This window comes from Rattus rattus, chromosome 6 (genome assembly GCF_011064425.1).
Source record: "Rattus rattus isolate New Zealand chromosome 6, Rrattus_CSIRO_v1, whole genome shotgun sequence".
In the NCBI taxonomy this organism is placed as follows: Eukaryota; Metazoa; Chordata; class Mammalia; order Rodentia; family Muridae; genus Rattus; species Rattus rattus.
In genome coordinates, this window is record NC_046159.1 from 16,390,987 (window position 1) to 16,414,908 (window position 23,922).

At 37.1% G+C, this 23,922-nt stretch overlaps 1 protein-coding gene across 2 annotated transcripts; it reads right to left on the reverse strand.

Annotated features, from left to right (window-relative positions):
• Window positions 1-9,702: 9,702 nt before the first annotated feature.
• LOC116902723 (gliadoralin-A) lies at window positions 9,703-12,616 on the reverse strand. Of its 2 annotated transcripts, none has more exons than XM_032905073.1 (3): window positions 12,540-12,616; window positions 10,925-11,235; window positions 9,703-9,802 (listed from the first exon to the last, which is right to left on the reverse strand). In XM_032905073.1, the coding sequence occupies exons 1-2, from the start codon at window positions 12,601-12,603 to the stop codon at window positions 10,970-10,972; spliced, it is 330 nt and encodes a 109-aa protein (XP_032760964.1). In that variant the 5' UTR covers window positions 12,604-12,616; the 3' UTR covers window positions 9,703-9,802; window positions 10,925-10,969. The 2 variants fall into 2 exon arrangements, with proteins under 2 accessions (XP_032760964.1, XP_032760965.1); XM_032905074.1 differs by having other exon boundaries at window positions 10,960-11,235; window positions 12,540-12,603.
• Between the last annotated feature and the right edge of the window lie 11,306 nt (window positions 12,617-23,922).

The window sequence follows — 23,922 nt, forward strand, 5'->3', positions numbered from 1 at the left end:
ACTCCTGGATTTTACAGTGAAGTAAGAGGATCAGTAAAAAGGCAGCATTGTAGAATCATTATCAAGATAGGGAATTTATATCCTCATACCATACTAAACCTAGATTCTGTCACATGCAATTAAAAGGTGAACAAATGTTTGAAAGGAAGGATGGCAAGGTAGAACTTGATTTCTAGATTCATCTCTTTGTGTTGTGAAGGATCAAACTTAGCAAGGCTTACAGCAGCAAGTCTAGTAGTGAAGAGATTGTAATTAAATGATTGCTATATAACAGATACCTAGCTTCAGAGAATGCAGAAGAGAAGATAGAATGGATGCAGGGCTACTTCTGAGTAAGATAAACAAATAATTAGTTTGAAAATCTTTTCCATTTGCTTTCCTTGTCCATGGAGACAATGTCTGGACATTCTCTTATCTAGCATCTCAAATGTTAGTTCCAATCATCAAGATGCAATGTTTGATATCATCACTATATGGTTTAAATAAAAATTTCCATAAAGACCAGGCAGGGTGATTGTGGAGGTGATTTAGAAATGAATGAAACAAACTATGTGATAGCCAATAAGTTGTTAATAAAAAGTAAGAGGGCATTTCATCACTAGAATTATCTCCTTGTGATTGACCAGCACAGAACTTGAGACTGCAAACCAGAGCCCTAATCTTCCTTTATAAATATATCTGGTTTCCTTATGTTTATTTAGGTTCTTTTATTTTAATATTCCAAATTGTGGAAACATTATTAATTTTATTTAACAAAAAAAAACCCACTTAGTTTTTCTTCACAAAACAAGTATGTCACAGTTTCCCGTCCTTGAAAGATAATTTATTTTTTTCATATGTAGTTTTTTCTAAACTCTTCTTACTTTTAGTTATGATATATCCAATACAATACCTATCTTGTACCTATCTTGTTAGTTTTATTTTATGAAATGTGTGCTGATACTTATAAAAATAGTCACTGTAGCACAGACCTTTTCTTTAGTGCACTCAAAAATCTAATAGTTCTTTGGTAGTTTAAATAGGAATGGTCTCTATAGGCTCAAATATTTGAATGATTAGTCATTAGTGAGTTGTAGTACTTGAGAGGGATTAAGGGATGTGGTCTTCTTGTAGGATAGGTTTGTAATAGAGGATATACTTTCCATTTCCAGTTCTTAATACAGGACTAGTGGCTCTGCCTATTCCTGATGCCTTCAAATATGGATGTAGAACTGTCAGCTACCTCTCCATGCATGCTGCAATGCTTCCTGCCATGACAATAATGAAATGTAACTCCAGATTGGAGTTTCATGTAGGGACCACGATAAGAGAGGAAGAAGAAGGAATTAGCCATGGCATAGTGTGGATTGTGAGTACATGGCCATGTGAGCTTGCCTGATGAAACAAGTACAACACAGATGAAACATATAATAAGTAACACCTTGGTGATTTTGACATTGCCACTTAACAGACTGAAATATCTGTTTGGCTTCTCCAACTTTGAGTTATATCCAACTAAGCTCCATTGAGAGACATACAAATCAAGGCAGGGATTGTTTTTTTTTCTTCTTTGTGCTTTTAATTTCTTAAAATTAATTTGTTTTAGATATTCTTCAGGGAATCCCCACTTGCTGAAGAGAGAACACGCTTTGTTTCTAGGATTTGGGCAGTCAAGCTGTTAGTGATAAAGAAGTCTTTTTCCTGATGGGTAGACCTCTTATAGAAGGTTATAATGCAAGATGTGAGGTTTCAAAAGTTATCAACTGTCCTACTCAGGATTAAATCCTGTAAGTTATGACCACAACCAGCCCTCCAGGATGCACACAATGGTGCAATCAAAGCTCTCATATTTTGGGGTATTTCTAGAGCTTTCTGATTCGACATATGACCATCTTAAGGGGAAGAAGCCCATGAGGGAGTTTGTGCTCAGTGATATAAATATAGCCAAGAACTGGTGGCTGAAAAAAACATAAATCATAAAGGGTGAATTGATATAGTATAAAACTGCCTTGTATACATTCTGTAACTCCATAGGTCTCAGTCTCACTAAAGAAGCATGCCTTTGCTCTAATGAAGTTTCTTACATTACAATCCCAGTAATGAAAATGCAGATAAGTGACTTTGGAGTGTTCTTCAACAAGAAGTACACCAGAAGCATAACCCCTACACCTATGGTTCTGGGAATATCACATAAGAGGGGCAGGAAGAGTATAATATCTGAAGTTTTTAGAAGTTTTCTGCAATAGTGTCTTCTGAATATGATGGAAAATCTACATGAGACTTACAAAGGAACACATCAGCCAACATTGCTGAGTGAAGGCTCCCCAGGCCTCTCACTTAGCTGAACAATTCAAACCGATCCATAGCTAATGATGGAAAAAACATCAGTTTTCTTCTGGAACAAGACCTTTGACAGTTTCCATTGCTAAGTTTTCATCCCCAGAAACAATTATATATGAATAAAGCTAATTGGACTCAGTGCTTGATACATATGTGTGCATAAACATTCTGGGACTAACACTGATAATAGAAAGACTTATATAATAAAATGGTAGGACTTTCTGATGTGGGTAGATTAATTTCAGATGGAAATTTATTCCCTGCTTTATTAAAATAAAAAAGCAAACAATTTTGGGGCCATGCAGACACAAAGCAACTCACCAGTTGGACATTTTATGACATATTTAATTAATTAATTAGTTAATTAGAATAAAAATTAAATCAAAATGAAAACATCATTTACATATTAGTTCTAGCTGTCATATTGTGACATAATATTACACAGTTTGATTAATCTTTGAAACTTTCTAAATAGATATTCTGTACTCACCTAAACATATCTGTATTCTGTAATCTTTCTCTGGAGAACTGTGCTTATAATAAAGGATCATTATTATGTTTAACCTAATCACCATTGAATCTTTAAAATGAACTTTTTAAGAGGCAAAATCACCACCATTCTCACCCTTTACAGGAGAGATGACTAAGGCAAGTATAAATTATGTCTGAGTCAGAGTTTAAGATTGAAGCAATGCCCAAGGCTTTTATTCTTGTTATGATGTACCCTTTCCCATTGCTTTTTACAGATTCAGAAATGGATAGGAAATTAGATAAGGAATAAGTACAATGAGTGTACACATCAGAGGATGTAATTGGCACACAGTTAAGATTTAGCTTTTGAAAAGAACACAATCTTGGGGCTCACAGTGTGATTGAATATCCTGCAACATTCCCCCTTTTTGTCTAAATAAAAAGCAAAGATTTTAGCTCTAACACAATAAAACTGTTCACTGGCTATTTCTGCCAAGCTTTCCACAATGTCCACCTTGGTTGCATTTGAAAGTCTTTGGATTAAATATGTTTGAGTACTAAGTTCTGTAAAATGTTCATGTCATTCTTCTGTGAAATCAGCAATATGAATGTCCAGAGCACTTTGTAGTCCAAGGTGATCTTTGGGAGGTGCTTGTCAGCATAGCGACAAACTTGGCTAGATGGAACACTGAGTCACCCCACAACCTACTATTTGTCCAGAACCTGATGGCAGAAGAGACGTGGGACGGTGTTAGCCAGTGGTTATTATTCCAATAATCCAGGTGGATTCATACTTGCCGGACTCCATCATATTCATGCAGACCTCAAGGTTACTCAGGAACGGGAGGAAACTTACCACTTTAAACACGATAGGCAGCAGGTCTCAGAAAATTTGAGAATCAAAATGTGTTAAGTATATCCAAAGCACATAAATTTTATTTTTATTTACATACTTCAGACTCAAACCTGAAAACATGTACAGGAAGCTAGATGAAGCATATTTCTAGAATTTCTTAGCACTCTGTATGACTACTAGTGTTATGAAACAAAGTTCATGTATACATGATAATTTTACAGATTTGGGGATAATATTTATACCTTAAGAAGAGTTTAAAGAGTCAAATGAAAACAAAAAAGTTTTTGAAATTAGTGACAATATAGTACTCTGGTTATTTTGTTTGTTTGTTTGTTTGCCTCTGCTTTATACAAGGTGGATCTTCTGATATAAGACAGGGATTTTGGATTTTTTTTAAACAAACATATGAGGATTTAGAGAAGGAGAGAGCCACATTCAAACCCCAAAGCCAGCTTTAATTTTTAATTGAATTGCAACCACATAAAGACAATTAGCTTCTTATGTCTGTAGAGGGCAGCAGAGACAAGATGGAGGTAGGGGACACCTATGGGCAATTTACTTTTTTTCCTTACAGTATTTTCTTTTGATGATCCTTCCATTTTTTTCAAATGGTTCACTCATCCAGCAGTCTCCAGATTCTTTAGTTGGATCCTTGTTTTTTTATTCCTGGAAAGAACAAAAACAATTACAGGAACAACAACACCCTGCCCAAAAATTCCCTACTTCTGGGGATTTTTTCTTATTTACATTTCAATTGTTAGCCCCTTTCCCAGTTTCCAGGCCAACATCCCCCTAACTCCTCTCCCTCCCCTTTTATATGGGTGTTCCCCTCCCCATCCTCCCCCCATTACCGCCCTCCCCCCAACAATCATGTTTACTGACTGTAATTCTTATGTGCTTACATCTGCCTCTCAAGTGTTTGGATTAAAGGCCTGTGCCTCCAAGAGCTGGGATTAAAAGTCTGAAGTACCTGACTATGGTTTTCTTATAGTCCGTTTTTCTCATAGAATTTCCTGGTTTAATTAGATTCTCCATTCCCCCTTATTTCACAGTGTTAATAGTAAGCGTTCAAGATTTTTTAAAAGTTATTATCTATCATTATTCCTAATTCATTGTGACTTTGTTCTCTAGCAAATTTTAATATTCTAGTCTTAATTAGACACAATGCTAATCCGTCGACCCCTACATTATTTCAGGCATTTTGTCTGTCTTGCATGTATGAGCCACATAAAATTGGATGTCTTTGCTAAGTTTTGCTTTGTTTTGCCATTTCCTATCATGCAAGCATGACCAGATATTTTTTTTTCCATTTACCTGCCAGCCAATGACATTTTATTTCGAAGACCAAATACGTATACCATTGCTTATACACCTTGAATTGCCGAGGATATTTTCCTTTTTTTTTTTCTAGTTGTTTGTCTTTGTCAGTTTTTTTCATATTTTTCGTTTATTTATTTATCCATTTGTTTGTTTATTTATTGATTGATTTTACATCACAGTTGTTTCCCCTTATCCTGGTTCCCCCTCACAAAATCCCTCTTTCCATCCTACCCTTCTCCGCTTAGAGTGTGGGTAGTCCCCTGAGTTTCCCCTGCACCCTTGTGTATTAAGTTTCTGAAGGGCTAGGGACACCTTCTCCCATTGAGGCCGCACAAGGCAGCTTACACCCAATAGTAATACAATGATTTTGTGGTTCCTTTCTCGATATTGGCAATTCCATCTCCTGGTCTATAGGCTGCAATTTCTATTAGTATTTGTTTCATTTGTGCTTGATGAACCATCAGTTAACCATGCATGAAAAGTAACTAACTATTCTATTGGTCCTCACAGTTCAATAGGTGCCATTTTTGGGGAGAGGAATGAGCAGTTTAGAGATGGGAATAATAGTCAAGTGAGCTATTTCCTCAGTGCAGGAAAGCACAAAATCCTTTGCTATTACATCCTGGTCACTTAGTAATTCGGATAGGTACCAGTTCTACTGTAATATCTTTCCTTCCATAGCTAAGCCTGTGAAGGATGCTGCCTTTGAATAGATCTAATCCTTCTTTCTAAGAAGCACCCTTAAGACTATAGTGTGGTAGATAATGGCTTAGTATAAGTTATTCCATGTCTACTTAAATGTTCAAGTTCATATCTCAAAGAAAGGATATTTATTCCTCATAATTGGAAAGCATTTTTAAACTGTATTTTTGTATATTTTATATATTTACATTTCAAATGTTATCCCTTCCACCCCCATCTCCCATACCATCTCCAACCTCCCCATGCTTCTAGGAGGATGCTCCCACACCCACCCACCCACTCCAACCTCTATTCCCTGGCATTACATTGGGGAAATGAGCCTTCACAGGACTGAGGGCTTTTCCTCCTATTGATGCTGGATAATGCCATCTTCTGCTACATATGGAAAGCATTTGTAATTGAAGCCAGTAGGCAAATGTTGGTGGACAATTTTTTCCTTTATAAAGAGTCCCCAGTTGCTAATTCATCAATAAATATAATATCCATAATTAGGGCATCATCTGGTTCAACATTGGTCAGAGATGAGCTAACTTACAAAGGCTGTTCTTTGTTCCTGTTCCCATCAGAAATTGACTGCTTTTTTAGTGACTCTGTAGAGAGTTTTTATAATAATCTGTAAATATGGTTTGTGATTTCCTCTATGTGCAAACATACCAATTAAGAACTATATCTGAGTTCCGGCCCTGGGTGGTTATGTTAAAGACATACACCAATACCACCTTTTCAATGTAACTCGAGAATTAAAAAAAAAACAAAACTAACTTATAGAGATCTCTTTATATATGCTGCTCTGCTGGAAATAATGGAATGAGCTATTAGCACCTTGCTCAAATATTTATCACAGCTCTAAATCTTTCTAAGTCTTAGAGATTAAGAAAAAAGTTTGAACTCTAGTAAACCTTTGAATTTACTTACATCACTTTAAACCTCTTTACTGTTTTTTAATACAAAACCAAAAACTTCCTTTTATTTAAGAAGAAAATGTAAAAATTGATGTCCAAGGTGTATATATCTTGACCTCATGGCAATATATCTAACAATCTAACATGCAATTAAGACATATTGTTTAAAAATACTCATTGTTCATTTCATGCCATTAAGTCAAGTATGCCTTTGTTAAGTTATCATTCAAAATATTATTATTGTCTGTTTTTAATTTTGCATCTCTGATCAAATGAAAGGCATATACTACTCTTTTTTTATTGCATATACTTCTTTGTTTACATTTCAAATGTTATTCTCTTTCCCGGTTTCCTATACCCTCCCCCTCCCCCATAAGGGTGTCCCACCCAACCACGCCCCCTTACTGCCTCCCCAGACATTCCCTTACACTGGAAGTTCAACCTTGGCAGGACCAAGTGCTTCCCCTTCCACTGGTGCCCCGACAAGGCTATTCTCTACTACATATAAGTAAGTTTAAACTGGCAAAGCTGTCTGATGTATTATTGACTCTCCTTATTCAGATCATTTCTGTCTCAATCTAATCTTTCTAAGTTTTGTTGGTATCCACAGATTTTCTTCTCCTGTGAAAACAAAGACAAAATCTCTTTTCCAATATAACATGTATCCATGTTTCAACCCTGAGGTCACCATACAATTAAAATAAACAGGATGAAGTTTCCACACTTTGGTCTTCATTCTTCTTGAGTTTCATGTGATCTGTGAACTGTATCTTGGGTATTCCAAGTTTTTGGGCTAATATCCACTTATCAGTAAGTGCATACATGTGGGATCATTTTTAACTGGGTTACCTTACTCAGAATATTTTATAGTTCCATCCATTTACCTATGAATTTCATGAAGTTGGTTTTAGTAGCTGAGTAATACTCCATTGTGCAAATTTCTTTAGGTGCTTCTTGGCCATTCATTATTCTTCAGTTAAGAATTATTTATTTAGCTCTGTACCCCATTTTTAAATAAAGTCATTTGATTCTCTGGAGTCTAACATCTTGAATTCTTTATATATATTGGATATTAGCCCTCTGTCAGATGTCTTAGAAGGGGGAACAAAATACTCACAGGAGGAAATACAGAGACAAACTGTGGAGCAGAGACTGAAGGAAAGGCCATCCAGAGACTGTCCCACTTGGGGATCCATCCCATATACAGTCACCAAACCAAGAAATTATTGCATATGCCATGAAATGCATGCTGGCAGGAGCCTGATATAGATGTTTCCTTAGAGCCTTTGCCAGAAACTGATAAATACAGAGGTGGATGCTTGCAACTAGCCATTGGACTGAACATGGGGTCCCCAATGGAGAACCAATGGAGGAAAGAAAGGACTGAGGAGCTGAAAGGGTTTACAACCCCATAGAACAAACAATAATATCAACCAAACAGTCCTCCCAGAACCTCCCAGGCACTATACCACCAGCCAAAGAGTACACATGGAGAAACACATGGCTCCAGCTGCATCCAGCAGAGGATGGCCTTGTTGGGCATCAATGGGAGGAGAGTCCCTTGGTCCTGTGAAGGCTGGAACCCCACTCCCACCCTCAATCCCCCCACCTATGAACACCATGTAGGGGAATGTCAGGGAGGGTAAGCAGAAAGGAGTGGGTGGATTGGTGGGTGGAACACCCTTACAGAAGAAGGGGAAGGAGGGATGTTTATGGACAGGAAATGGGGAAAGGGGATAAAATTTGAAATGTAAATAAAAATCCAATAAAAATGATAAAGAGAAAAAGAAAGTACTTTTGATTATTTCCCAGTGTAGGGTAATGACAGGACGGGGAGGTGGGATGGAGTAAGTGGGTGGGTGGGTGGGTGAGTGGATGGGCGAAGAGCACTTTCATAGAAGCAGGGAGAGGAGGGAGTGGATAGGGGGTTTTTGGAGTGGAAACCTGGAAAGGGGTGATAATTGAAATGTAAATAAAGAAAATATGTGATAAAAGAATAGAAAAATATATACAGGTTGTTTTTATTCTGCAGTTTTTCCACTATTCAGTGACTCCACAGCTACTGTTTCTTTCTCGTTAGCATTTGAAAATTAAAGTTAATAAAGCACTGTGTAATCTGCTTCTGTGGGTATTTATTACCCTTTTCTGTTTTCTAAGCATATATTTTCTATATCTTTTGATGTGTTATTGCATCTTTCTCTACGATTTTGTCCTTAGGGTTGTGTGTTACATGCTTTACATTATAATATTTTTCATTTTATTAAAGACCTATACCGGAGCATTTTTAGTTTCTTAACTTGTACAGGTATCCCCATAATAGTGATAACTTCTAATAAGTGTATAATTACAGAAACAACCTTCTCAGAACTTAAAGCATTTGCCTATTGAAATTCTGAATATATATCTATGGAATGGTGCACGTACTTCAATCTTTTAAATGCAACAAAATGAAACATATCTATATGCCAAATTCTATTTCTTTGGGTACTTTTTGAATTACTAACTGCAGGTAATAGTTATACAAAGAACAAGCAGGACATTTCTTTACAGTTACCTTGGCTTGTTACAAAGTAATAAAGAAAATATTTCTTCAAACGTTTGCTGTTAACATGTTTCTCATGAAATTCTTGGATATTAGAAGTGATTGTCATATAATGGCGACAATTTTGCAAAGATAAAGAACAGAGATAGGACTATAGTGGAACATTAAATCCTGCTCATCAAACTCATGAACATCTTGAGGAAATGTGATAAATTATTTTGAAAATCTTAAAAAAATCTCTACCTCTAAAATTTTCTCTTGTTTATTCTGAATTTTTTTTTCTGGAGCTGGAAACTGAACCCAGGGCCTTGTGCTTGCTAGGCAAGCACTCTACCACGGAGCCAAATCCCCAACCCTTATTCTGAATTTTTTATTTGTCTTAAACAAATCAGTTAAAAATTTATAAAAAAAATACCTTTTCTTAATTATTTTGTTTATCTTTTTTATTATGTAACAGCTGACCTGTTAACATGTAGCATGGATAGGAAGCTTGAAGTATCTATGAAATACTGTGAATCCTTATACTTTGTCCAAGGCCCTCAGATTCCAGATTCACCTCTACCTCAAGAGAGAGAGGCAGCAGTCAGAAGTTGCATGCTCAACATTTTATTGGTAGGGTAAAGACAAAGATATAACTCATAATCTTCTAAGAACTTTGTCTTCTTAGCTCATTATCTTCCCATTTACTTTCTGAAAGAAACAGAGAAGAAAGATTATAGGGAAATATAACAAAGAAGTTTCTAATTTTTTTGCTGGTGAATGACTTAGGTGACAACCAATCTCATCCTCTTTCTCTATTGTTTCCTATCTTTGTGTTCTGATTAATTTCTGCTTACTTTAGCTTTGTTCATTACATATAAGATAAAGAACGAGTAGTCGCTTTAGGCAGAAAGTATTATAATTGTGAATGAAAGTATCCTAGGATGCATTTACAGAGCTGGTTTGTGAAATATATTCGTTAGTAGTAAGAAACTGAATGTCAGGCCATGTCATTAGACAGGATATCAGTGCCACACCACATACAATCTTAAAGCCTTAAAAAGTAAAACCAAAACGAATCAAAACAAATTGAAAACAAGAGTAAACGACACAAAGGCATATACATACCTCTTTAAAATTGCATGTAAATTTCTCAAGAATTACATTATTCCATACATCTATAACAACAAATCTCAATATAAATCTATTATTAATGAAAAAATGATTTTATTTGTTTAAAATCAAATATTTTAAAAGTTTTTCCAAATTAATTAATGGTAGTAGCTGTTGGGAAAAACTAGAAGGTATAGTATGCTTTAATATTTACATTTAGACTATTGTACATGTGCATGTACGTGCACATGCAAGCACACATTATATTATATATGTATATGTATATATATGTACATATATATATGTATGTGTATATATATATATATATATATATATATATAGAGAGAGAGAGAGAGAGAGGGAGGGAGGGAGAGAGAGAGGGAGAGAGACTTGCATGTTTCTAGGATGACATACTCTAGATATGGGGTCTTGGAAAATGACTCAGTGGGTAAGTAACACGGAATACAGGGACAAGCAACTGATGTTGTCCTCTAACCTCCAAACTCAAATCCTAGAACACATATGCCCCAGGTCTATACTCCAACATGTCACACATACAGGCATATCAAGGACACACAAAAACCTATCTAAGTTTTATCAACTTATTTCTGCTGTGAGGCCATACTATGCATAGAATGATGAGGTAGAGATGTAAGATAAGCAGCTGCTGACTCTCAGATTTTATAGAAACAAGAAAACAAACGAACAAGAACCTCACACCTGACATTGCATTATTGCTTACGGATAAAACTGGCCTTGAGAAGATCACACAGCTCTTCTTGGTTGCTGGTATCTAGGCCGTGGCCGCTGATTTTGTTGCTGTTGCTGCTGTGGTAGTGGCTGTCCTTTGACTGGCCTCTGTGGCTGCTTTGCCTGCTGCAACTGCGGTTGTGGTTGCTGCTCCTGTGACTGCTGAGGACTTTGTTGCTGCTGCTGATCTCTTAATTGGGATTCCTGGCTTTGACCCCCAACAGTGCCTTGTTGGGAAGAAGGTTGTCTTTCTCTGACGTCCTGACTGGAAACCACAAAATCTGTGCGGGTATAAAGTAAATAGGTATGAGTGATTAGATGCTAATAACTTTTTTTTAAATCTTTATTAACTTGAGTATTTTTTTAATTTACATTTCGATTGTTATTCCCCTTCCCGGTTTCTGGACCAACATCCCCCTAACTCCTCCTCCTCCCCTTCTATATGGGTATTCCGCTCCCCATCCTCCCCCCATTACCACCCTTCCCACAATAATCACATTCACTAGGTGTTCAGTCCTGGCAGAACCAAGGGCTTCCCCTTCCACTGGTGATCTTACTATGCTATTCATTGCTACCTATGAGGTTGGAACCCAGGGTCAGTCCATGTATATACAGTCTTTGGGTGGCTTAGTCCCTGGAAGCTCTGGTGGGTTGGCATTGCTGTTCACATAGGGTCTCGAGCCCATTCAAGCTCTTCCAGTCCTTTCTAAGATTCCTTCAACTTGGGTCCCGTTCTCAGTTCAGTGGTTTGCTGCTGGCATTCGCCTATTTATTTGCTGTATTCTGGCTGTGTCTCTCAGGAGAGATCTACATCCAGTTCCTGTCGGCCTGCACTTCTTTGCTTTATCCATCTTATCTAGTTTGTTGGCTGTATATGTATGGGCTACATATAGGGCAGGCTCTGAATGGGTGTTCCTTCTGCCTCTGTGCTAATAACTCTTATTTCAAATACTTCATCACACTGTCATTCCTTCTAATATGCCACTCAATTTTGAATGCTCCAGATCACCACCATGCTATCCAGAATTTACATCTAAATATGGATGGTATGGACCATTGTGGCTAGCCATGTGTTATGAGAATTGGCACTTTTGGAAATAAGAACGTATATCGAATGTCTCCACAGAAAAGAAGACACCAAGATTTCAGAAGTTAAATGTAATGATTTTACCTTTTCCAAGAAATGGTCCTCATATTTTGTCTCTCCTCTTCATTTTTCCCTACATCTACTTCATACATAACAAGGAATGTCGCACCTAATGTCTCCACTGTCATTTCATAGCTGAGTCACAAAATTTCCCCATACTCCTATAGAACTATCTCAGCCCAGAGAGTTGTGTTTATAAAACCAAATCAAAATTTTTCATTGCTCCCTTTGAAACGTTACTTTCAGTTATATGTTAATGGCCTGCAGGTTCTTGAGATGGACTAACGACTGATTCATTTGATCTTTACCTGACCTAAGGTCTCTTCTGTCCTATATTTATTTCTATTTTTGTCATCTTATGTCTCTTGCCTACCTTCTGTTTGTGTGATCACCTCTGCCACATGCAGAATCACAGTCCTCACACACATATTTACATACCTCGATTTGGGTCCTGAGCTGAGCTCAGGGCTAGCATGACCACCATGAGTAAGATCACCAGCATCTTGGAGGAAGCTCTAGTGATGTTTCCAAATGTGCGTTCAGAAAAACAATGCAACTGGATTTATAAGGAGTAGTGGAACAATGGTACCTTTGAAGCCTGGCTGGGTGACCTTGTTCCTGATCAAACAGGATGCCTTGTGTCCCTGATTCTCCTCTGGCATTGCATCTCAACAGGATGTTGTAGATAGTGCAACATTGGCTGATATCAAGAGAACAATATCATGCAATCAATCTAGATATTAAAACTTTACTATTCCTTTACAAATCAAATTTCATTCTATTTAGTGAGTTGGGGCCAGACATGGTCAGCCACTGCATAGACCTGAGTGGCAAATTTGGGTTCACATGTGTTCATGTTTTTTACTATTAATCCTTTAGTCAAAAATGAAAAGAGTTTATATTTGGGGTTAGCATAATCACTCATAGTCCAAGAGTTATAGTTCCTAATATTCCCACATATATGGTAGTCAACTATAAATTTCATGGTACAGTAGATATTTCTCCTTGACTCTGTGGACAGTCATGAAACAAAGGTACTGCTCATCTTACTGTGCCTCAGAAAGTTTGCAAAGGAATCTGTGAATTGTTCTTAATTATGTAAGACTTGGTATTGAAGGAATGCATGGACTAAAACAATCTGATTGCAAATTATTCTAACTCAATGAAACTTCCACAGCATAGGAACACATATTTGAACTTCCTTGATAATCTACTCTATTTTACATTTCTTAGATATCTCTTCCCTCCCTCTTTCTAGAAAGTTTAAGAGGTTGAGGTTGTTGTTGGTTTTTGCTTTTTGATTTAGTTGTTGTTGTTATTCAAGAAATTATTATTTTGTTTGTTTATCAATCACAGACACTGAACACTGATTAGTCCTGGTTACGCAATAGAATAAAGTAGCCTATTGCCTCTCTCAGAATATTATTTGCTTTGTACTATCTCATGTAAATGTCATTTATCCTCAGATATGATTTTATTTTTGGGTTGATCTACAACAGAGGTAAACATATGTACAATATCCTGATACTCATTCTTCCCTACTTTCTACTGTCTTGTTATAAATTAAACTTTTAATTCATTTCCTCCATGTTTATTTACGATCTACTATTTGGTCCTTTTCTCTTACCTTTTGAGAGAATGCACTTATACAATCCTGTAAATGTATATCTATTCTGTTCTTCGCTGTATTATTTCAACTTTGATTTTCAAAATTTGGTAACAAGGCATTTCAGTTACAATAGGGCCTTTTGTTGGATATGTGTATTGCTTACTGTCTTTTAACTTAATGCTTATGATATTACATTTAAAGGTTAAATTTTAGACAATAGTCTCTTCCTCATTATTGAAGGACTAGTTTGGCTTCCTCTTATCATTTTGCATTTACACAGGATTTACAGGAATTTTAGCTTCCCTGAATGGCTAAAGCTAATTTGCTGACATTTGGTAAGTGGAAAGGAAGGGTAGGCCATGTCACCACCCATGTCTACTGTTGACAATGGGACCTGTCCAAGGTACATGAGTTTCTTTTGCTCTTTGTGGAAGGTTATAGCTACAAATATAGTAAGCTTCTCATAGTAATCTTCTTTAAAATACATAACAAGTCCCTGAAGCTGACCAGGTTATTCTCTCTGGCATGATTATGGATATATTTAGAAGTTAGATTCTGGGGTTAGGGATTTAGCTCAATGGTAGAGCGCTTGCCTAGCAAGCGCAAGGCCCTGGGTTCGGTCCCCAGCTCCGAAAAAAAGAAAAAAAATAGAAGTTAGATTCTATTAGCACTTGGCGATTTTTCACCAATAATATAAAGTGAATAGTGCTTCCTTCTTGCTTCATTTAGACAGGTGTTTCTACTTAGTTCCAAGACATGTCATAGTTTCCTCAGATGGCTATCTAAACTGAGAACATGGCAGAGAAGTGTCCTGCTGAGGTGGCTTACAGCAGACCTGTAGTTGGGAAATGAATGTCAGGGAGTAGAAACAGGAGTCAGGGCCAGCCAGGCTGAGGGCTTGAACATGATGCATTGGCTGTGGACAACAGGTATTGATTCTGCCAAAAATCACTTAGCTCTGACATTTTTCTGACCTTCTCTTATGTCAGCCATGTCTAACAGAGATTAGTGCATAATGGAAGAAACTATTCCTTGTGAATTCAGTGGAGGAAACTGAAGCAGGGATTGTGAATGAACTGAAAAAGAGGGGCTAGCAATTAGGAAGGGTAGGGCTGAAGCAAGGACCAAGAGAGTAATAGACATATTGCATTTTATGGTATGTTGAGGGACTTAAGCATTTATATTATTTGCCTGTGATACACAGGTAAATCTTAGCATTCCATAAAAAGAGGTTAAGTGTTCTGAATTCTAAAACTTGTTCCCAGAGTAACTCATCATGACTCAGACACCACAACTATGTCCCTTTACTGATCCTCTCTGTGGCTTCTGGATGAGGACCTTTGTGCCATGTCCTTACATGAACTTTGCGCTTTTCACATGGCTTCCTGTATTTCTCACTGTATCCTCATGTGCTTCTATTTACAGGAACAAGAGTCATGTTGGATTGGGGTTGATAAACTGCTCTGTTTTTACTCAGTTATTTCATTAAACGTTTCACTTTCAAACACAATCCTATTTTGAAGGCTTGAATTCAATACAGGATTAGAAAAGATGAGGAAATATACCACCCATAATACTGCCCTGGGAGTTTTCATTTAATTATATTTGTTTTATCCCATTAGTCAAAAATAAATGTGACTTGCACATCAAACTTCTCTCAGGTGGGCCTGTTAGTATTCAGTTTGCTTGATATTCAAAATATTTCCTATGACCTCTTGAACAACTCATATACCAAGACCATATCTCTTCAGAAATCTCTCTCTCTCTCTCTCTCTCTCTCTCTCTCTCTCTCTCTCTCTCTCTCTCTCTCTCTCTGTGTGATTGAGAGACTTTATAAGCCCTCTAGAAGAGTTTAATAAATCTTGCCCTCAGCTGTTTGATATATTACTTCTTTACTTTTCTGACTGAAAATATACTGACTTGAAAGGACTATAATGATGATATATATCAACATGTATTTTGAAAACATTCACTTTTTTCTCCACCTCAGGTTTATATATTTTGTTGACCATGCTTTCATTTATTTTCAAATGAGCACTTTGAAGACAAATTAAATCTCCAGACTCAACTATTACTCTGTACCTTGCCCCACTTCTTGATAGTTTTGCATGTGAAATATTGTCAATAGAAAGCTAATATAAAACAACTTGACATGGACTATCTGTGCTATCTCCGCATTTTCTAATTACTGTATTTTCTCCATTTAGCATTAAGATTAAGAGGATATTATTTAAATACAATTTATAAAATGTCAAATTGAGATGTGTACTTTCCCTGCAATTTTTGTCTATCTACCACTTATTGTTAGTGTTCATTAATTGAAACAGAGTTTCCTGTCAGCATGCACTTCTTAGTTTCATAAAAATTATCTAGTTTTGGGGGAATATATATATATTTTTTTTTCTCTGCTACATATGCAGTCAGAGTCCTGGGTCAGTCCATGTATAGTCTTTCGGTAGTGGTTTAGTCCCTGGAAGCTCTGGTTGGTTGGCATTGTTATTTTTGTGGTATTGCAAGCTTCTTCAACTCTTTCAAGACTTCCTCTAATCCTGCCAAGGGCGTCCTATTCTCAGTTCGGTGGTTTGCTGCTAGCATTGACCTCTGTATTGGACATGATCTGGATGTGTCTCTCAGGAGAGATCTATATCTGGTCCCTTTCAGCATGCATTTTCTAGCTTCATCAATCTTATCTAGTTTTGGTAGCTGTATATATATTGGCCACATGTGGGTCAGGCTCTGAATGGCCACTCCTTGAGTCGCTGCTGTAAACTTTGCTTCCATATCCCCTCCTATGGATATGTTCCCCCTTTTAAGAAGGAGTGGGAGCAGGTGGGAAAACTAGGTGCATCATGGGAGAAACCCAGCTGGGATAGCTGGATGCATCATGGGAGAAACCCAAGCCCAGATGGGACAGCTGCGTGCATCATGGGAGAAGCCCAGGTGGAAAAGCTAGGTGCATATTGGGAGAATCCCAGATGAGAGAGCTGGATGCATCATGGGAGAAGCTTAGACTGTACAGTTGGATGCATCATAGGAGAAGCACAGATGAGAAAGCTGGATGCATTGTGGGAGAATCCCAGATGGGACAACTGGGTACATCATGTGAGAAGCCTACACAGGAAAGCTGTGTGCATTTCTTATTATTCCAAATATAACTGATCATGAGACTATCACCTTAAGAAGATTAAACCATGCTAAATAAAATATTTACTGGGTGGTTGTTTTGTAATGCTAGCTTTGTAATTATTGTGTTAAATGCTGCCATCATTGCCTTACAATTCTGCTCACAATAAAAAAATACTAAATGGAAAATGTGTTGATACTCTCAAGAAAGAAAGAATATAAGCAACTGGAGTAATTTCATTTTATTGTAAAGTAAAATAACTGGAGTTATTTAACTTTATTGTGGAACCAATTAAAATTATCTTTAAAATTTTTAGCTTTTTTTATAATTCCACATTGTTTTAAGATAACATGTAACTTTTGGAGTGACTAATGTTTACATGCTGTAAATGTTGTCATTTAAAAGTATCTGAACTATTTTTAAAATACATCATTGCTACTACACAAGAAAAAAATCAAACCTCACAAATACATACACTATTTCCATTTCCTTCTAGTCATCTTTAAATAATAAGGAAATTGGGGATAGAGATGGGACAGCTCAATGGTTAGGAGCAAAGTTCAGTTCCCAGAACCCACATTAGGTGGTCCATAACTAACTTTGACATCCTCTTTTGGTCTCCACAGGCGCCTCTACCCACAAGTACATATCCACAACACAAATGACCATGAAATAACTACTAAGATGAAATGAGCCAGGGACCTGTCAGGAGATTTTTTTTTTGTGTGTGTGTGTGTGTGTGTGTGTGTGTGTGTGTGTGTGTGTGTGTGTGTGTTAATATATATTATGAGGGCATGATGAGACTGGCATATCCTTCCCCGAAAAACTGCAAGTTCATGCAAACAATGGACTTCTTGATTGGGTCATACATATATGAATATCTTTACACAAACATATCAGCAAGCCTTCCACACATTTTAGAAGACATAAGAGGTTAGGAAAAAAAAACCACGCAGTTTGGAAGCACTCAGCAACGCTGGGTAATCTTTCTAGAAAGACATTCCACAAAGAAAGGGTTCTGATATGAAACTCAAGAAGGATGACCAAAATATGAATGCTTCACTCCTTCTTTAAAAGGGGAGCAAAAACACACTTGGGGGGGAATAGGGAGGCAAAGTTTAGAACAGAGGAAGAAGGAACGCCCATTCAGAGCCTGCCCCACATGTGGTCCATACATATACAGCCACCCAATTAGATAAGATGGATGAAGCAAAGAAGTGCAGGCCGACAGGAACCGGATGTAGATCGCTCCTGAGAGACACAGCAAGAATACAGCAAATACATAGGCGAATGCCAGCAGCAATCCACTGAACTGAGAACGTGACCCCCGTTGAAGGAATCAGAGAAATTACTGGAAGAGCTTGAAGGGGCTCGAGACCCCATATGAACAACAATGCCAACCAACCAGAGCTGCCAGGGACTAAGCCACTACCCAAAGACTATACATGGACTGACCCTGGGCTCCAACCTCATAGGTAGCAATGAATAGCCTAGTAAGGGCACCAGTGGAAGGGGAAGCCCTTGTTCCTGCCAAGGCTGAACCCCCAGTGAAGGATTATTGGGGGGAGGGTGGTAATGGGAGGAGGATGGGGAGGGGAACACCCATATAGAAGGGGAGGGGAAGGGGTTAGGGGGATGTTGGCCCAGAAACTGGGAAGGGGAATAAAAATCAAAATGTAAATAAGAAATACTCAAGGTAATAAAAAAAAAAAAAGGAATGGAAGCATCGCATTTTGGTCATGCTTCTTGAGCTTCCTGTGGTCTGTGGATTGCATCTTGGGCAATTTGAGCTTTTTGGCTAATATCCATTTATCAATGAGTGCATACCAAGTGTATTTTTCTGTGATCGAGTAACCTCACTCAGGATGATGCTTTCTAGTTCATTCCATTTGCCTATGAATTTCATGAAGCCATTATTTTTTATAGCCTTATAGTGCTCCATTGTGTAGATGTACCATGTTTTCCGTGTCAGTTTCTCTCTTGAAGGAAATCTGGGTTCTTTCCAGCTTCAGGCTATTATAAATAAGGCTGCTATGAAGCTAGGCCACCACGTGTCTTTGTTGTATGTTGGAGCATCTTTTCAATATGTGCCCAGGAGAGGTATAGCTGGGTCCTCAGGTAGTGCAATGTCTAATTTACTGAATAACCTCCAGACTGATTTCCAGTTGTTGGAAATGGTTGTCCCAGTTTGCAATCCCATCAACAATGGAGGAGTGTTCCTCTTTCTCCACATCCTTGCTAGCATCTGCTATCACCTGAGTTTTTAATCTTAGCCATTCTGACTGGTGTGAGGTTGAATCTCAGGGTTGTTTTGATTTGCATTCCCCTGAGGACTAAGGATGTTGAACATTTCTTTAGGTGCTTCTCAGACATTCTATTTTCCTCACCTGAGAATTTTTTGTTTAACTCTGTACCTCAATTTAATAGGGTTATTTGGCTCCCTTGATTCTAACTCCTTGAGTTCTTTGAATATTTTGGATATTAGCCCTTGATTGGATGTAGGGTTGGTAAATATCTTTTCCCAATCTGTTGGTTGCCATATTGTGCTAATGACAGTGTACTTTGCCTCACAGAAGCTTTGCAGTTTTAGGAGGTCCCATTTGTTGATTCTTGATCTTAGAACATGTCATTGGTGTTTTATTCAGGAAATTTTCCCCAGTGCCCATGTGTTTGAGATTATTCCCCACTTTATCTTCTATTAGTTTGAGTGTATCTGGTTTGATCCACATGGACTTAAGCTTTGTACAGGGTGATAAGAATGGGTTGATTTGCATTCTTCTATACACTGACCTCCAGTTGAACCAGCACCATTTGTTGAAAATGCTATCTTTTTTCCATTGGATGGTTTTAGCTCCTTTGTCAAAGAACAAGTGACCATAGGTGTGTGGGTTCATTACTGGGTCTTCAATTCTATTCCACTCATCTACCTGCCTGTCTCACTACCAATACTGTACAGTTTTTGTCACTATTGCTCTTTAATACAGCTTGAGGGAGGTCATTAACGGTGATTCTCCCAGAAGTTCTTTTATTGTTGAGGATAGTTTTAGCTATCCTGGGTTTTTTGTTATGCCAAATGAATTTGCGAATTGCTCCTTCTATCTCTATGAAGAATTGAGTTAGAATTTTGATTGGTAATTGCATTGAATCTGTAGATTGTTTTTGGCAACAAAGCCATTTGTACTATATTAAACCTGCCAATCCATGAGAATGGGAGGTCTTCCCATCTTCTGAGATCTTCTTCAATGTCTTTCTTCAGAGACTTGAAGTTCTTTTCATACAGATCTTTCACTTTCTTGTTTAAAATCACACCGCGGTATTTTATATTATTTGGGACTATTCCGAAGGGTGTCATTTCCCCAATTTCTTTATCAGCCTGTTTATCCTTTGAGTAGAGTAAGACTAGTCATTTGCTTGACTTAATTTTGTGCTCAGACACTTTGCTGAAGTTGTTTATCGGGCTTAGTAGTTCTCTGGTGGAACTTTGTGGGTCACTTAATTATACTATCATGTCATCTCTAAATAGTGCTATTTTGACTTCTTCCTTTCCAATTAGTACCCCTTTGACCTCTTTTTTCTGTCTAATTGCTCTGTCTAGGACTTTGAGAACGATATTGAATAAATAGTGAAAGAGTGGGCAGCCTTGTATAGTCCCTGATTTTAATGGGATTGCTTCAAGTTTCTCTCCATTTAGTTTAATGTTAGCTACTGTTGTGCTGCATATGGCTTTTACTATGTTTAATTATTTGTCTTGAATTCCTGTTCTTTCCAGGACTTTTATCATGAAGAGGTATTGAATTTTGTCAAATGTTTTCTAAGCATCTAATGAAATGATCATGTGGCTTTTTATCTTTCAGTTTGTTTATATAGTGAATTACGTTGGTGAATTTCCATATGTCAAACCATCCCTTCAACCCTGGGATGAAGCTGACTTGATCATGATGGATGATTGTCTTGATGTATTCTTGGATTCAGTTTGCAAGAATTTTATTGAGTATTTCTGTGTAGATATTCATAAGCAAAATTAATCTGAAGTTCTCTTTCTTTGTTGGGTCTTTGTGTGGTCTAGGCATAAGAATAATTTTGGCTTTTTAGAAGATATTTAGAAATGCTACTTCTGTTTATATTTTGTGGAATAGTTTGGGCAGTATTGGTATGAGGTCTTCTATGAAGGTCTGATAGAATTCGGCATTAAAGCCTTCGGTACTGGGCTCTATTTTTGTTGGGAGACATTTAATAATTGCTTCTGTTTCTTTAGTAGTTATGGCATTTTTGTACAGTTTATCTGTTCCTGATTTAACATCAGGACCTGGTATTTGTTTAGAAAATTGTCCATTTACTCCAGGTTTTCTAGTTTTGTTTAATATAGTCTTTTGTAGTAGGATCTGATGATTGTTTTAAATTTCCTTAGATTAGCTTGTTATGTCTCCCTTTTCTGATTTTGTTAGTTTGGACACATTCTCTATGCTCTCTGGTTAGTCTGGTTAAGGTTTCATCTATCTTGTTGATTTTCTCAAAAAATGCTGGTTTTGTTCATTCTTTGTATAGTCCTTTTTGTTTCTACCTTTGATTTCAGTCCCTGAGTTTGATTATTTCCTGCCTTCTACTCCTCTCGCATGTATTTGCTTCTTTTTGTTCTAGAGCTTTTAAGTGTGCTGTCAAGCTTGTGATATGTGTTCCCTCCTGTTTCCTTTTGCAGGCACTCAGAGCTATGAGTTTTCCTCTTAGCACAGTTTTCATTGTGTCCCATAAGTTTGGATATGTTGTTCATTTCATTAAATTCTAAGAAGACTTTGATTTCTTTATTTCTTCCTTGACCAAGTTATCTTTGAGTAAAGTGTTGTTCAAGTTCCATGTATATGTGGGCTTTCTTTTCTTATTGTTTTTGAAGACCAGGCTTAGTCTGTGGTGATCTGATAGGATGCATGGGATTATTTTTATATTCCTGTATCTTTTGATGCCTGTTTTGTGATCGATTATATGGTCAATTTTTGATAAGGTACCATGAGGTACTGAGAAGAAGGTAAATCCTTTTGTTTTAAGGTGTAATGTTCTATAAATATCTATTAATTCCAGTTGGTTCATAACTTCTGTTTGTTTCTCTATGTCTCTGTTTAATTTCTGTTTCCATGATCTGTCCATTGATGAGAATGTGGTGTCGAAATCTCCTATACTTACTGTGTGAGGTGCAATGTGTACTTTGAGCTTTAGTAAGGTTTCTTTTATGAAGGTAGGTGCCCTTGTATTTGGAGCATAGATAGTAAGGATTGAGAGTTCATCTTGGTGGATTTTCCCTGTGATGAATTTGAAGTGTCCTTCCTTATCTTCTTTGATGACTTTTGGTTGAAAGTCAGTTTTACTAAATATTGGAATGGCTGCTTAAGCTTGTTTCTTCAGACCATTTGCTAGGAAACTTTTTGTTCTTGTCTCTGACATGTGTTTCCTGTATGCAGCAAAATGCTAGGTCCTCTTTATGCATCCAGTCTTTTAGTCTGTCTTTTTATTGGCGAATTGAGTCCATTGATGTTGAGAGATATTAAGGAATAGTGATAGTTGCTTCCTGCTATTTTTATATTTAAAGATAGAATTATGCTTGTGTGATTCTCTTCTTTTAGTTTCATTGCAAAGGAATTAGTGTCTTGCTTTTTCTAGGACATCGTTTCCCTCCATGTGTTGGGTTTTTCTATGTAGTATCCTTTGTAGACCTGGATTCACAGAAAGATATTGTGTAAATTTGGTTTTGTCCTGGAATATCTTGGTATCTTCATCTATGTTAATTGAGAGTTTTGCTGGATATAGTTCCTTGTTAAAAATACATAACCCAAATAATTAATTTGCAGATACAACCATACAGAAGTAGAAACATATGTGGTCCAAGGGGCACAGACTTTATCTAGATCTGAGAGCAGAACCTGTCAGTATGGCCCAAGTGGTACAACACTGTCCTTGTAGACACAAAATATACAAAACTGAAGGGGTACTGCTTCAAAATTTTAAGAGAGATACTGAGGCCAAGCAATACAGTCAGGTTTCAAGTCCCAGAAAGGAGACCATTGCTTGTAACTGTGATAATGAACTTACAGTACAAATCCCAGGATGTTGAAGATGCCAGAACCATGCAGTTTCTGAATTAGAAAGCTTTAGGAATAGAGTGAAGCTAGCCCATGAGACTATGCATTCTGCAGGGAAGAGAGCTGAAGAACTGTGCTATTCAAGTCTTCGAAGCCCAGATAACTACATCATAAGTCATAGCCCACATAATTCTATTCCACATCAAGTTTCAGTTACCCATGATTGGATGTAGGATTGGATGAACTTCTGGATTTTGCTCTTTATTTGGTTCAGTCTTTGTCTACTATGTTCTCATTCCTTCCTTTTGTAATGAGGATGCTCATTCTGTCTCATTAGTATGTGAAAAGTATATATCTTCTGTTTTGATTATTCAGCAGTTCATGCCAAGAGTGTCACTGGGTCTCAGAGAAGATTTCTTACGTTTTTATCATTTTACTTTAAAAGTTTTCATATATGAGTATACTCTATTTACATATCTTCAAAAATAATATGAGATCAAGAAGTACTGGCAGAAAATGGCTCCTGAAGGAGAAAGGTATCAGTTTTCTCCCAGGGTATGATGCATGAGAGGTATTCCAATCCAAAATAGTGAACTTTAAACCAAAACATAAATGAGCAGTGCTAAATGAACTCAGCAGTTTGTGTGTGGAAAACAATAATTAGATAAGAATTGACCATGATTCTAATCTTATTTTGTCACATTTATGAACTAAATTAGAATTGTGAAAGACGCTGTGTGCTTTTGAGTAGAGTTGAATGAAAAGTGCATTCTGAGGTGGTTGTACATTTATAGTGACATAAAAGGAACATGACTGTGTGACAGGTTGACAAAGAATGGATTTCTGAAAATCAGTGTTGACAGTCAACTTGAAAGGATCTATACTCATTTTAGATATAAATCTCTTAGCATGTCAGTGGTGGAGTTTTATAGGTTACATTAATTGTGATGAGAAAACACACGCTGAGGACGACTGAGGTCTTGGGCCACATAAAATTTACAAAGTTCACAGAGCACAACC

What these genes read in the sequence shown, in the direction of transcription:
- LOC116902723 (XM_032905073.1), bottom strand. Translation starts at nt 12,603, where the DNA reads ATGCTGGTGATCTTACTCATGGTGGTCATGCTAGCCCTGAGCTCAGCT. An exon ending in AGCTCAGGACCCAAATCGAG is followed by an intron (nt 11,236 to 12,539) that starts GTATGTAAATAT and finishes ATACCCGCACAG; the next exon opens with ATTTTGTGGTTTCCAGTCAG.